At 49.2% G+C, this 15,404-nt stretch overlaps 1 protein-coding gene across 1 annotated transcript; it reads right to left on the bottom strand.

Moving 5' to 3' along the window:
- Positions 1-323: 323 nt before the first annotated feature.
- LOC109702979 (medium-wave-sensitive opsin 1) lies at positions 324-14,661 on the bottom strand. Its single transcript, XM_020188197.2, has 6 exons — positions 14,550-14,661; positions 10,273-10,569; positions 7,466-7,634; positions 4,785-4,950; positions 2,640-2,879; positions 324-434 (listed from the first exon to the last, which is right to left on the bottom strand). The coding sequence occupies exons 1-6, from the start codon at positions 14,659-14,661 to the stop codon at positions 324-326; spliced, it is 1,095 nt and encodes a 364-aa protein (XP_020043786.1).
- Positions 14,662-15,404: the final 743 nt, after the last annotated feature.

Here is a 15,404-nt window from a genome sequence, read left to right on the forward strand (position 1 = left end):
TTCTGTAATCACCAGTCCAATGAGACAGGTGCAGGTGTTCACCTGCCTCCCGTCTCCATGTTGCCTTCCATGCCATCTGAAGACATGAGATTTGAAAATGATTAAACTCCACAATGTTCTGTTCTGCTCTTTATGTCCCGTGAACCCTCTTGAGGTGTGGGGCCTAAACACCCAAAGAGGCTCATGTGTCCCCAAGCTGTAGTAGCAGCCACTGAGACGTTGGTTTGGGCAAAGAGAAATTGCATTTATTTCACATGGATGGAGAAGAAGGTAGGGGAGAGGTAGCCAAAGCCTCAGAGGGTGGGACAGGTAGGAGGCAGATCTCAGGCAGGTGATACTGAAGAGACAGATGAGGCCTCCGTTTTGGAGGTGCTGGAGAGTTCAGAGCTATCATCAACCTTCTTCCCAAAAAGCTGCAAGATGCAATTTCGAAACTGGAAGGACAGAAAGCTAAGTTATTCAGCAAGGCAGGAAAGGCAAGTGTGCTGTGCTACAGGGATGGTATTAAGTGTTGCTTTGATTACTCAATCCCTTCCTATTTAACAGTACTATCTGTAGGATGGGGAAAGGCTCAGGTCATTCTTTGCATATTGGGATGGTCATCTGAGTTATCTAATTTAGCAGTTGATGGTGACTGTTGCATATTGAATTGTGTCCCCCAAAAGACATGTTCAAGTCCTAACTCGTAGAACCTGTGAATGTGTCCTTATTCAGAAATAGGGTCTGAGTCAACGCCCTGTAGAGCTATCCTTATCTCAACCAGCAAAACCCCTTGTTCCTTCCTATTATTGCGTATACTCTCTCTACAACAAAATTAGAGATAAGGGCAAAATAGTTTCTGCTGGGTATTGAGGGGGTGGGGGGGAGAGGGAGGGGGCGGAGCGGGTGGTAAGGGAGGGGGTGGGGGCAGGGGGGAGAAATGACCCAAGCCTTATGCACATATGAATAATAAAATTAAAAAAAAAAGAACTAGGGTCTTTGCACATGTCATTAAGATGCACGTTACGATGGGGGTCATACTGGATTAGTGTTGACCCCAATGCAATGACTGGTATTCTTACAGGAAGAGGAATATTTGGACACAGCTACACATACACAGAGAGAAGAGGTCATGTGAAGATGAAGGCAGAAATTAGAGTAATGCATCTTTGAGTCAGGGAATACCAACGATTGCCAGAAAACCCCAGAAGCTAGGAGAGGGGCACAGGACTGATTTTCTTTCAGCACCTCAAGAGGGAACCAACTTTGATTTCAGACATCTGACCTCAAAACAACTGTGAAAGGTTCAGATCCTGTTGTTTTAAGTCACCAAGTGTGTGATAGTTTGTTGTGGCAACCCCAGGATACTTATGCAGTGACCAAACACAATGCCAGCTAAGAGGCCCATGCATACAGCAACCCATCTCCCAAACATCTTACAAGAGGCTCAGGGGCATCTTAGTGAACAGGTGATGCCATCTTATTTCTTGCCCATCAACTTCAGGGCAAGCTGAAGTGGTAGAGGCTTGCCTTGCATGCATGAGGCCCTGGCTTCAATCCCAGCACCATACACACACACACAAAAGAAATGTTCAATCCATTTTTGATGCCCAGTGTGGTGGCAAATGTCTGTAATCCCAGCACTTGGGAGGTTGAGCCAGGAGGATAAAGAGTTCAGAGGCTGCCTGGGCTACATAATGAATTCAAGGCCAGCCTGGCTACATAGTGAGATCCTGTCTCAAAAAAAATGGAGGGGGATCAAGATAAGAACTAGGGCAACAATAGTCTAACAGTCCAACCCCTCCCTCATCTCTTCATCCAAGAAAGTCTTGTGGTACCAGGAGGGGGTCTTCTCTTTGTCAGTTGACCCCTGAAGAGATTTGGGTTATATTAATTTCTTAGTTATGGCTGACATCATCACTGAAGTAACCACAGAGCTTGGAGAACCCACACCAGAAGCAACCCTAAATATTTTGGACCTATTCTTTTTAATGTATTTTTTAGATGAGATTAACATTTAAGTGCACCTATTAATTTCCTTCCTCCCTCCCTCCCTCCTTTCCTTTTTGGTGGTACTGCAGAATGAAGTCAAGGTCTTGAGTGTGTCAGGCAAGTGCTCTACTCTAGTACTCCTTGGGCTGTCCTCCTGTCCACTTTGCTTTTCGTTTGTTTTTCAGAGTCTGGTGATAACTTTTGCCTGGTCAGGCCTTGGACTGCAATCCTATCTCCATGCCTCAGGTAGCTGGAATTACATACGTGCATCCTACACCCGACTTTTTGTTGTTGTTTTTGGAGCTAAGTTCTCGCTAACTTTTGCCCAGGCTATCCGTGAACCATGAGCCTCCTAGCTGCATCTCCTGAGTAGCTAGGCTTTCAAGCCTGTTCTTAAGTATCTCCACCTTCCTCTACCATCAAAACACTCAAAAATTTCAAAAACCTAATTGTTGAAATTAATGATGTAAGACATGGGCAGAATAGTAGAATGGACTTGGCTGAAGAGCTGGCAGGTGAGGCTGATGAATTTATTCAACGAATTCAACATCTACTTACTGAGCACTCCCTATATGTCAGCCTCTGTGTTCTAGAAGGCTATAGCAGTGAGCAAGAAAAGCAAAATCCCCTTTCCTCGTGGAATTTCATTCTAGAATGGTGTTGCTTACCTGCCGGTTCATAAAGACGTAGATGATGGGGTTGTAGATGGTGGCGCTTTTGGCAAAGTAGGCTGGTAGGGAGGCCAGAAGAGGGTGGAAAGCATAACCAGGGTGGGCAGTTGCAAAGCATGCAAAGAAGGTGTAGGGCCCCCAGCAGAGGCAGTATGCAAAAACCATCACCACCACCATGCGTGTCACCTCCTTCTCAGCCTTCTGGGTGGACTCAGATTCTTTCTGCTGCTTTGCCACCTAGGGGAGACAGGGCAGTGAGTGGGGTAGTCACCCAGACCTTTCAGTATCTGAAAGGACTCTGTTGCTATTGCTCAGGCAGTGATTCAGGGAGGCAGCAAGGAGGGTAACCTGGGGTTGGGGCGTTGTGAGGGAGGTTTGGAGGTTTTAAGATAACAAGCAGCTGGCTTGGCCAAGGATGACCCTCAGGGCCAGGCCAGGTCTCTCTCTTTCTTTTTTTTTTTTTTTTTGGTGGTATTGGACTTTGAGCTCATGCTTGCTAGGCAGGTACCACTTGAGCCACTCCACCAGCCCTGTTTTATGTTGGGTATTTTCGAGATAGGGTCTTACGAATTATTTTGCCCGGGCTGGCTTCGAACCGTGATCCTCCTTATCTCTGTCTCTTGTGTAGCTAGGATTACAGGTGTGAGCTACTGGTGCTTGGCTAGGGTCAGGTCTTTGAAGCCAAAAAAGGCTTCAAAGTCCTAGCCTGCCAGGACTTGGGAAGGAGAACTGGGGAGGCCGATATTAGCCTCATCTGAGCCCTTCCTTATCAGAGCACCTCTTCCTATGCTCAGATTTGAGCATTGAGGCCTAAAGAGATCACTGGAAAGCTGAGAATGAAAGAGCTGTTAACAGATGGCACACAGAGATGGGGCTAATGGCAGATGAGGTGATAACAGGGACAATTAGTGTGCGTGAAGACACGAGGGGAACACAGCTCAGCACCACAGTTCTACATGATGGAAAATGGCGGGGAGGTGAAAGAAGTTGGGGTTGCTTTAGCTAACCAGGGGCTGGCAGGGTGACTAATGGCAGTGCAAGAGCCATGCATAGAATTCTCAGGCTTTCTAGAGCAGGATTGGCCAGCCTATGGACAGGGGCCAGCTACTGCCTGCCACGGACGGACGGATAGCAGGCAGCTAGCTAAATGGGGATGGAGGAGGAACTGTGGGGGCTGGAGTCTGGGGAGGGCTGGGACAGCAGGGAGGGACTGCACCAGCACAGAGCTAATAGCACTGAAGCCATGGTTTGATACTTGTGGGAACCAGCTAAGTTGGTTCTGATAGGTGACCACCAGCCTGGGAGATCAAATTGCAGCCTTTAGCTCAAGGCAGTGAAGTGAGTGGAGCTTATCGCATGGCCCCATCTAGAAAGAGCTGTTCATTGTAAGCACCTGCTGATCCAGTCGTGCGCACAGCAACCTCATATAGGAAATAGGAAAGGCACCACCCTAAAGGGACTTCTGCCACCTGTGTTAGGCAAAGTCCCAGCAATGAACAGATGGCACATGGAGATGGAGCTAATGGAAGGGGAGTTGGTTGACAAAGGGATAACTCATGGTGTGTATGTGGAAACCCAGAACCTCAGCATCTCGGGACCCAACCTCACTCTCCTCTCTTGCTCTGATTTCCTGCAGGAGCTCCCCAGTGTCACCCAGCCTGAGGTGGGGTGAGGAAGGGGTGGTGCCTGTGAACAGAATCAGCTTCCCAGGGTGGAGCACCAGACACAGAAGAGTGGAGAGCAGGCCTAGCGGGCAAATGGCCTGTGAAGGGGACGAGGGTGCTCTGGTGGCTCCACTTTATGGGAGAACTGTCCCGAGTCAGAAGAAAGACACAGATGTGCTCCTTCATCATGATCCTTTAGGAAGCAGCAGGCAGTCCCTTCCCATCCCACAGAAGTGAGGACAGTGCAAAGACCCCAACTGTGTCCCCAAAGGGACTGCCTGATCACATCTCTGGGCCTTAATATTTTCTTATAGGGTGGAATCCTCTTATCTGAGGATTTTAAAAAGCAGCTTAAGAAACTCAGTGGACAGATTTGGAAGCAAAGCAGCTTGGAGACGGGACAGTGCACCGGGTGATCCTTTGTCCCCACCTAGACATTCTGTCAGCCCGGGATGAGGCAGGAGGGTGAGGGGCTTACTGCTCGGATGGCCAGCCACACTTGGAGGTAGCAGAGCACAATGATGCTGAGCGGGATGATGCAGCACGTGACCATGAGGACCATCATGTAAGACTGCACCCCAGGGTACGAGGTGCCGCTGAACACATCTGGGCCACACGACGTCTTCAGGCCATGAGGCCAGTACCTGAAGAGAGGGGCCAGGAGTCCATCATGACGCAGACTAGGGCAACCCAGGACCCCCAGCCCAGCCCACGCATGCCCCTGACCTGGGTCACAGGTTTGGGGGCTTTTCTGTTTTTGGTGGTACTGGAGTTTGAACTCAGGGCCTTGCACTTGCTGGGCAAGTGCTTTACCTACCACTTAATCCACGTCCCCAGCCCACAGTATTTTTAAATGGAGGTGAAATTCACATTACATCAATTTTTTTTTTGCAGTACTGGGGTTTGAACTCAGGGCCTCGCGCTTGCTAGGCAGGCGCTCTACCACTTGAGCCACTCCACCAGCCCTGCATTTCGCAGTGGTGAACAATTCAGTGGTACTTCATACATTTGCAGTGTTGTGTAACCATCACCCAAAACACAGCCCTCAGGTATGGCTTTGTTAAGTTCCTCTCCGTTGATAGGCGTCACACCTCCTCTCCCTCTCTTTTCTTTTATTGTGGTAAGATACACGTAAGCTTTGCCATTAAGGCTGGAGGCGCTCAAGCAGTAGAGCACCTACTTTGCAAGCATGAAGCCCCGAGTTCAAATACCAGTCTCACCAAAAAAACATTTGCCATTGTGACATTGACACATTCACAATGTTGTGCGACTAACAGCACTATTTGGCTCCAAAATTTCTTTCTTTCTTCTTTCTTCTCCTTCTTTCTCTTCCTTCCTTCCTTCCTCCCTCCCTCCCTGCCTCCTTCCTTCCTTCCCTCTCTCCTTTACTCTCTCACTCCTTCCTTCATTCTCCTTCCTTCTTTCCTTCTGTCTTTCCTCCCTTGATCCCTTCCTTCCTTCCTTTTTTTCTTTCTTTTTTATTGTTGTGCTGGGTGGGGGTACAGTGTGGCATCTACAAAGGTTCTTACAATGTATCAGATATATCTTACTTGAATTCCCTCACTCCACTGCTCTCCCCCATGTCCCCAACCCTGATTCCTGGAACAGTTTCAACAGGTATCATTTTTGCATTTACATACATGTGTGCACATTGTTTGCACCATATTCACCCTCCTACCCCTCCCTCCCCACCAGCAGAAGATAAAAAGAGAAACGTGTTTTTGTTAGTTTGAGATAAAGATGGCTACACAAGGATTTTCCTTGTGTTGTTTCCATGCACATATGTGTTATAACCACGATTGGTTCATCTCCACCAGTCCTCTTCACTCCTCCCTAGTCCACTTCCCATGGTGGCCCCGGCCAGCTTAAGATTTCTATATTCATCCTGTACACTGAGCACATCAACCTCATTCAAGGTTTTCGTTTCCTTCCCTTGCCCTATCCCTCCTGTATGCAGACTCCCCTTTGTGTGTGACCCATGTCCCATAATATCCCTGCATTTGTTTTGGGTTTATAATCTCCATATGAGAGAGAACATGGGGCTTTTGACTTTCTGGGCCAGGCTAACCTCACTCAGGATGGTGTTCTCCAGTTCCATCCATTTACTTGCGAATGACAAAATTTCATTCTTCTTTGTGACTGAGTAAAATTCCATTGTGTAGAGATACCACATTTTCTAAATCCATTCGTCAGTAGTGGGGCATCTTGGCTGTTTCCATGGCTCCACTATTGTGAATAGCACTGCAATAAACATGGTCTCACGACATAGCCCAGGCTGGCCTTAAACTTATGATCCTCCTACCTCCGCCTCTTGAGTGCTGGGATTACAGGCATGGGCCACTGTGCCCAACTTGGTTCCAGAATATTTTCCTCACTCCATCACACCGTCTTTTTCCAAATGAAGGGTGAGGCTTCCTCTTGCTCTGATCTTCTAAGAACGTTCATGAATACATGAATCTTTTCTTCCCGAGACCAAGTAGGCTATGACTAATAAAGGGACTTGCTCACTGAGCAGCTGTGAGCCTCCACCAGAGCCGGCACTCAGCCATGTTCAATGATGGGCAGCTGTCGTGGGGCCTGGTGGCTAAGCTTCCCAAAGACCGAGCATTCCCTCTCCAAATGCCACAGGAACTCATTCTCGAGATTGACAGGTAAGACAGTGTGCACCCCCCTAAACATCGGCACCATTTACTCATAAATTCCAGCCTTTCCCCAAAGAATCGGTCTGTCCATCCGTGACGGAAGATCATTCCAGTTGCTATTAAGATCCTCCATCCCAAGAAGCCTCCAAAGGTGGCAAGGCAAGATGTGTGGGAAACAGGCCTGGCACTGAGCTGGCCAGAGGGCCCGGGAAACCAGACGTGTCCTGCATTCACGTGCGCCTGTGTGGATGTCCTGCGAGCTGCTCGTAATCGAGAGAAACAGCTTTCTGGAAACTGGGGACCACAGGGCCCCTTTCCATTCTGTGGCCAAACAGATTCCTACATTTATACACATTGTGCACGTGAAGGAGCCTGGGGAGAGTCTACCCATCTTTTTGCTTTTATGCAAGGAGCCATAGAGGCCCAGAAACAGGAAGTGATTTGCCCAAGCTCACAAAGTCTGATCCTGCTCGCTAGATCCTAAAGGAACCACCTTCTTAGTAACCTTCACCCTTACCTGCTCCAACCAAAGATAGGTGGGGCTGTCCACACAGCAGCCCAGACCCAGGAGAAGGCAATGCCCACGATGGCCAGCTTGGCGTCAAATCTCATGTTGCCGAAGGGCTTGCAGACCACCAGCCACCTCTCCCAGGAGATGATGGCCAGGGACCAGAGGCCTGTGATCCCTACGGAGGAAAGAGCAGACAAAGGAGGGCGTCAAGCAAAGGAGAAACAGCAGGGAGTATCATCCCATGCCGGCCGACAGCTTGCAGGATGAAGACTTTTCCCTTCCTAGCAGCCAAACTGACTTCTCTAAGAAGTGTTTTCAGGTCCGGGGTCCAGTGGGCCTCTTGGTTAATGGCCAGGTTTTCATTGGACTTCTCCGACACCTTGCTTCTCATTTTCCATCCCCATCTCTGCTGGCCTCTTCCTGTGCCTTGCTTCCCCCCTGAACTCAGCCGCTTCATTTCTTCCCCAGTTTTTCTGCTCTCTTCCCTCTTTCTGGCCTTCCTCTTAACCTCAAATGCGTTCCCTCTGGAGTGGAGCTCCAGTTTCATGCCAATCCAGTCATGGTATCCTGAGGCTGAGAACTTAGAACGCCCAGAGCTCTCTCCTCAACTTCTACTCCCTGTCTCCAAAGAGGAGGCAAGAAAGAGCTATGGTAGCCAATGGCCCTGTGTGTGGTCACCACAGAGACCCTGTTGGCACTGTATCTCTTGCCATCATGGCTACCATCCCTTTCTTTCTCTGATGCCATTGATGGCCATGTGTACAGAGATGCTTTTATCCCAGCCAAGAGCAAGGACACAGGACATGTCTAGTAACCTGTGCCCCGCCAGCCAGTTCACATTGCCCTTAGGTTGTTTCTGAACTTCTTGGGCTCCCCCATGGTTTGGAAGCTGAGATAGCTTCCTGCCTCTTGCCTGTGCCCCAAACGTCCATGCACGGGATTCAGGGCTCCATGAACTGGGTTGTAAAAAGAAACATCTTTCATTCCACTAACCTCTAAGGGACATTTGGTATTTCCTTCATTGTGAACGTGGCTGTATTGGCAGGACCTCTGATTTGGTCAGCCAAAGAAGGACAGATGTTTTTACATCACTCTACAGAGGTGGAAGAGCTCACAAAAGATTGCTCCTGTTCATTACTAACCGAAGTTTTGGTACTTGTCAGATTACATCCTGTTACTTAATACTTTAGAACAGAACAGTATGCTTACCACTTTTAATAAATACTTTTAATGTTAATACTTTTAGCAAAAGACTGTGTCACTAATTAATATTTCAACTTTGATAACTATGTTTCAATACACCTGGCTGCCTTTGTAATCCTATGGTCTCATTTCTGCATTTACAGCCATCCCCAGAGGGCCTAGGGTAGCTCTAAAACTGCACTGACTGCCTGGCACCTCAGCAACTCAAGAACACAGGCAAAGGCGAGAGGAGGGACTGGTAGAAGTAGAGATGGTCATGGGGAGGGAGGGATGCAGGGGGCCTCTCTGGAGGGGCCATGAGACCACCAAGGCACACAGTTGCCATTAAGGACACTTGGACTTTCTCTTTCTCTCTCTGTTTTTCTGGTACTGGCGGTTGAACTCAGGGCCTCATGCTTGCTAGGCAGGTGCTCTACTGCTTGAACAACTCCTCCAGCCCTGTTTTGTGATGGGTTTTTTGAGATAGGGTCTCTCGAACTATTTGCCAAGGCTGTCTTTGACCAAGATCCTCCTCATCTCTGCCTCCTGAGTAGCTAGGATTACAGGTGTGAGCCACTGGCGTCCAGCAACGTTCTCTTTTTGACCTTCCCCAGTGATGCCATTTCTATCCTTCTGGGAGAGCTTTGGCCAGCACCTCCTTTGGTCTGAGCCATCATCTGCCCAATGAGAGCAGTTAGGTTGGGGGTGGGTGGCAGAAAGAATGGCAAGGAGACAAGAGTAAGAGTGACTTTTGTCGCTTGTTAGGTGCCTGGCTAGATGAGTGGGGCCCTTAGTGGCTCTCCCATCTCTAGACTCCTCCTCTCAAAATGAAGTCTTTGCTCCTGAGGATGGCACACAATACCTCGGCCTGCCTGCCTCATGTCCGCTCAACAGAGCCATGCTGCTCGCTGGTACCGCCAGCCCCCCGAGCCGCCAGCTGTTCCTGGTCTCTCCTCATCACCTTCTCTTCTGAGAGGACTAATGGGGCACTGTGTAGTCACTATCTGGGTACAGGGCCCCTTCCCAGCACAGAGGTACTTTTTGGCCACTATTCATTGAACTAAGCAAATTGTGACCCAGAGGTATTAGTGATGGGGACAAAGAAAGGGATCTGGGATCTAGTCTTAATATCCTGAAAGTTCTAATGGGGAATTGTGTCTTTCCCTAAGGAAACTCACACAGTGTGGGCAACCAGCAGGTGATGTAGGGACAGGATGACAGCATGTGTGTCCCTGATTTGGTTGGGAGTTCTGTCCAAGGTGCCCAAAGCCCCTCTCTACCATACTGTTCTAGATTATTTGAGTCAAGATCTGTCTTCCCCCGTGTGAGCCTCACAGTCCCACTGGCTGTCCCCAGGCAGAGCCTGTCTCAAAAGTAGAGACAAGACGCAGGGTGTGTTGGACTCAAGCAAACTGAGTTTAAAGTGAGTGCTCAGATGGAAGCCTCCAGAACCCTGTAAGCCTGTCCTCCCACCCGTGATGACCTTGGCCCAGCTTCTCCTGGGTCTATCTCCCTTCACACTTGAGCCTCACACATGTGAATCGTGGCTGCCTTTCCGGGTTTGCCGTGTGAAGGTTTTTGTTTTGTTTTGTTTTGTTTTTTAATGCACATCAAGGTCTCCTACAGCTTACCACACAGGGAAACAGTGTAGCCCTCCACAACACAGAGAGGGTAGCCCAGCACAAAGTAGCCGTAGACCTGGTTCACAACACTGATAGTGCTGGCGATGATGGTCTCTGCTAGGTCAGCGACTGCCAAGTTCACCAGGATCCAGTTCAGAGGGTGGCGCAGCTTCTTAAACTTCATGGTGGCCACCAACACAAGCCCATTAGTGAAGACAGACGCAATGACCACGAGAATCATCCAGAGGCTGGTGAGGTGGTACACCCATCTGGGAGCAATGTGGTAATTGGGGCCTTCAAAGGGGCCTAGAGGCAAGAGGTACAGAATAGAGAGAGGAGCTGGGCAGCAGCATCGCCAACCCATGTGGACACCCTGATCCCACCTTTCCCAGATCTCAGAGAGCCCCCTGAAAGCATTAGGATGATCCCGAATCCGATAGGACTGTGGTCCTTATCAAAAGGGACATTTGAACACCCACTGAGAAGGCCATTTGAAGACAGAGATCAGGGTGATGCGTCCACAAGCCAAGGAATACCACAGGCTGCCATCAGTCACCAGCAGCTACTAGAGGCATGGGACAAATTCTCCCTTAGAGCCATCAGTAGGAACCAACCCTGCAGACACCTTGATCACAGACTTCTGGCCTCCATAACTGTGACATAATACATTTCTATTGTTCCACCACTCGGATAGTGGCACTTTTTCATGGCATCCCTAGCAACCTCATACAGAATAAAAGGAGGAATAACTCATCTTTATTATGACACCGAGGCCAACAACCTTTTCATGTTGGAAAGAACTTCTCTGCCATAATCATTTTGACAAAATACTTGGAGTATTTACAAGTTCCAGTCTCTGTTTCCATATAATAAGGCCTCATGGTGCCTAGGAAAACATACACAGAAAGCCCCTGGACTTAGCAAGATTCTTTAGTTGTGTGTTACAAAAACCCAACCCAAAGTAGCTTAAGAAAAACAAGGCTCTCTTGGCTGTGGCCAGGAGGGATGGGTAAATCTCACCCTCAGCACGACTGGACCCCATGACGCCCCAGTTTTGCTCTTTGCATGGGCTCCATTTCTTCCTAACACAGGGAGCTCCCACAAACCCTGCACAGAATTCCCATGAACTCGAATATGAGCATTAGGACAGACCATTGACAACCCAAGACCTATGTGGTCTCAGTCTCTCTGCATAAGGGAGTAGGGTGAAGCAATGGGGCTGCTGACAGACCTGAGAACAAAGAACCCCCAAACTGTCAATAGATCTTCCCCGGAAAGTACAGCAGGTTAACCGGAAAAGAGCAGTTGAAACTGGGAGGTGTTTGGAACACTCCAGTTTGCGGGCATGGGAAGGGGTTGGAACAATCTAGATGCTACAGCCTTTCAAAATAAGGCAGCTAGTGCCCTTCCTGGACAAATCTGTGGAGCTCAAACTGGGCAGGGGAGGGACAAGAGGGGCAAAGGAGGGACCAGGGCCAAGCAGCTGTGGGGTTGGGGAGGAGCCTCTAGCCGTGCCTCCAGTGCAGGTGTCCTGGCCTGCCTCACCCTCCTGAAAGTTCTAGAACTGGTTTCATGAAGAAATGAGCAAGAGAAAGGTATGAAAAGGCAACTCCCAGGCAAAATGTTTCTATGAAATGCAAGGAGGAAGGGAGTTTTATGGAATGGGGGCAGGGAAGCTGGACTTCTTTAAATCCATCTCTGTTGTAGATTGTACTTTGGAACCCTATAAATAATTCATTACATAATTTTGAAATAAAATTTAAATTTAAAAATCAGTCTTTGATTATGAAAAACAAAACGAGTGAGTGAGAATGCATAGCCACTCAGTGGTATAGCCCTACAGACAGAGGCTACTCTAAGGCACTGAAAGCATGCTGGCTTGTCTGTAAGACCCAGGGGCACATTCTCTGAGGATTAAAAGACCCTACAAACGTTAGGGTTTTGGTGGTATTGAGATGATTTTGTGTGTTGCGAGATACAGAAAATGGGTGATTACACGATATTCAATTCTAATTCCTTGAGAACAGGATTCTTAGTGGGAGGAAAAGGAGACACAGATGTCAAACCCATGGCCTCCACCGGTGAACCAAATCATTATTTTGAGAATGGAGACATAAAAGGATAAAATCTAGCACTTATCCTGCTTCTCATGCACACTGTACCCCTGGGGAGCCCAGTAGTAGAAACGGGCATATTTCTGTTTATCAAAGCAATCCAGCTAATAAATGAAGACAGAGTGAGGAGCCAGCATGTCATCATCCGACGCCCCCGGTGGCTTAATGGGTCTGGGCAATGAGTCTCAGCAAGTTCCAACACCTGAGAAAAGAGTTGGTCTTCTAATAAGTGGTCTTGCCAAGACCCACCCACGCACTAGCCTGCCTCTGGTCATATCACTGGGAGAAACGCAGTCAAACTCCTCTAGCTACCACTACTCTGTTAATTTAGAGAGCGAGTTTTGGAGGTCACACAGCTGGGCAATTTCCTACTAGCTTTGCTATAGATAACACTTTTGCCATGTGGATTGTGATAACAGTTGCCTAGGTTACTTTTCATGGACCCAAAGGCCACTTTTTTTGAAAACACTGATTCTTCACTTGGGCCTGTAGATATCCTCTGGGGGTTGGAATAGGAGAAGGTTTGGCATCTCTGTCTTCATATTGGGTCTATCTCCTTTGCTGCCTCAACATTTGGGTCAGATCCAACTCAACTCTGACTCTACTGTAGGCATGTTGAACATTTGAAAAATGTTTTGTCCAGAACTATAACACATGGTTAACTTGACCTAGGCTTGCCTAGTCTCTCTTTTCCCACTCAAGGCTTCCGACACCTACCAGCTACTGTGACTGGAAATACCATGCCATGAAAGTAGTAAAAAGAGGTGGCACCTGAGTTTCTAGAACAAGTTTGCCACCCAATTGCCCCATATCTGGCACAAGAAAGAAAACATCTTCAGCTTGCTCATGGCCAGTAAAAGTTACCCGACTACATAGGACATTTGATGATATTCGGTAAATATCATTACACTTTTAGGTGTGGTGATGTCCTCGTGGTTATATTTTTCAGCCCCTTTCTCTTAGAGTCATATACTGAAGATGCAAAGAAGAAAGAATGTGATGTCCTGAATTTGCTTCTAAGAATCAAGAGGAAAGAGCTACTGAAGAGGTCATGGATGAAATAAGACAGGAGCCTGTGACAGCTGAGTGATGAGGACCTGGGTCTGTTCTGTTCTTCCCTCTACTTCGGTACATGCTTAAATTTCACAAAAACTGAAGCCTCCGGTATTTGAAAATGGATGATGCCATGCCTCACTGGAGCCTTCAGGAAAAGCACTGTTGCATCACCGGCGAGGATTCTCTGGGGCACAAACGGTCACGTTAGGGTGAACTGCAGGAAACTCAGCAAGTTTGGCCTGATACCCCAGTTGCTAAACCCCTTGGTCTTGATTTCTGCATGGCAGAATATTGCTACCCCAAGGACGGGTTGAAGAGGTTTCAAGGAGGGACCTAGGGATAGAGGACAGAGATGGGGAAGGGATTCACTAGCATCCTCAGTCATCTGAAAGGGCCAACTCAAAGCTTTGTGCCCAGGGAACTCCCGAGGGCAGAACTCAGGCTGCCCTGATAAGTTTTTAGCTTTTGGTTGTTGTTTCCCAGGACTGCTCAAAACAAAAAGGCTGCCCTGGGCGCCAACCAGCTCTCCTCCCCGGCAGTGCGCAGCAGCCAAGGCTGTGTGCTCTGGGCATGGAGTGGACAAGATAACTGCTACAGTCTCTTCCAACCTTAAGTTTCTAGAAGTTGCTGACCCTCTGCTACTGCCTTTCCCAGGTTCCCTTTCCGGGCCGGCACCCTTGCCTGCCTGTCGAGCCTCCCCACCTCCCTTGCTGGGTCAGCATTTTGCTCCAGGCCACCTCTCCATCTTGCTAGCGGTTTTGGGAGGTGCAAAGACAGACCCGGCTTCTTTCCTGGGTAGCAACGGAAGCAGCGGCCAGATAGATGCCACCAATTTCATGTAATGAGAGCTCGCCAGAATCGTAGATTATCGAGGGGCCACAGGGCAAGAGTCCATGAACCCTTAGAGGGACATGTGTTCTCAAATTCTCTGGGAGCAGATGTGCACATTCCGTAGCACAGTGTCCACTATGTCAGGGGAGAAAACCTCCCTGATCTGTACTTATCATCAAAGCTAAGGGAGATGGCGTGTGCACCTCCATGGGGTGGGGGGGCTGGTGGCCTCCAGCATGGCCATCCTGGCCTGGTGACCCAGCCTCTACAGCTCCTCTTGCTCACCTCTGGTGGCATTGCTGTTGGTATAGGTGAAGATGCTTGCCTGGGTGCTGTCCTCATAGCTGTCCTGTGTCTGTCCACCTGCAAGCCTTTGGGGGCCCCAGTGTTGCGCCATGGCTGTACAAAGTCCTGTCCCGGATGCCCGCCAGGCTTGGCATGCTGCCTAGGGGGTCATGGCACTTTATACCAGACTGCGGGATCAGCCTGGGCCTCCTCACCTTGAAAGCTCCCAAACCCTTCACCATCTGATCTCTTAATTGGGCCCAGTACTTAGACCGCCCCCTCCCACTCCTCACTCCCCTGCTTCTGAGGCTATCCTACAAGGGTGGCTCAGAGGGATTTGCAGGCAGCCAGACTCAGATCCCCCCACTTTGGGCTCACAAAGCTGCCTGTGCTGTGGCCCTTGCTCATGTTCGGGGATTTTAGGTTGGGGTGGGGCTGAGGAAGCCTTCCCAAGCCCAAATCTGCCTCTCTCAAAAGCGCTGGGAGAACTTTCAGGGCTGAGGTCTGGAACTGGTCCTTCTTGAAGGAAAGAACATCTCAGTGGGCCAAATGGGTACAGCATATAGCGGGGCCCCCCGAGAGTGAGAGGCAGGCTATGGCTGGGTAGACTTGGGGGACAGGTCCACCAGCATCTTGCTTTCAGCTTCTACCCTCCCGTTTGTTCCCCATGAGCTGTAGCTCCTTCTGTCACTGGGTTGCTGCAAGCCCTCCCCCTCCCAGCAGCCCTGATGCAGCACCTGAGGGTGTCCACAAAGTGCTTCCCTCCTGCCTGCCTGCCTGCCTGCTCAAGTTCACAACCTTTCCTTGAGTTGACCTTGACCACAGCCTCCTTACTGACAGTGTTCTGGGCAGGCT

Source organism: Castor canadensis, chromosome X (genome assembly GCF_047511655.1).
Source record: "Castor canadensis chromosome X, mCasCan1.hap1v2, whole genome shotgun sequence".
Classification (NCBI taxonomy): domain Eukaryota; kingdom Metazoa; phylum Chordata; class Mammalia; order Rodentia; family Castoridae; genus Castor; species Castor canadensis.

Coding starts and splice junctions, on each gene's coding strand:
- LOC109702979 (XM_020188197.2), bottom strand. CDS start 14,661: ATGGCGCAACACTGGGGCCCCCAAAGGCTTGCAGGTGGACAGACACAG. Junction 10,570..14,549: donor CAACAGCAATGCCACCAGAG/GTGAGCAAGAGG, acceptor TCTTGCCTCTAG/GCCCCTTTGAAGGCCCCAAT. Junction 7,635..10,272: donor CTACACTGTTTCCCTGTGTG/GTAAGCTGTAGG, acceptor TTTCCTCCGTAG/GGATCACAGGCCTCTGGTCC.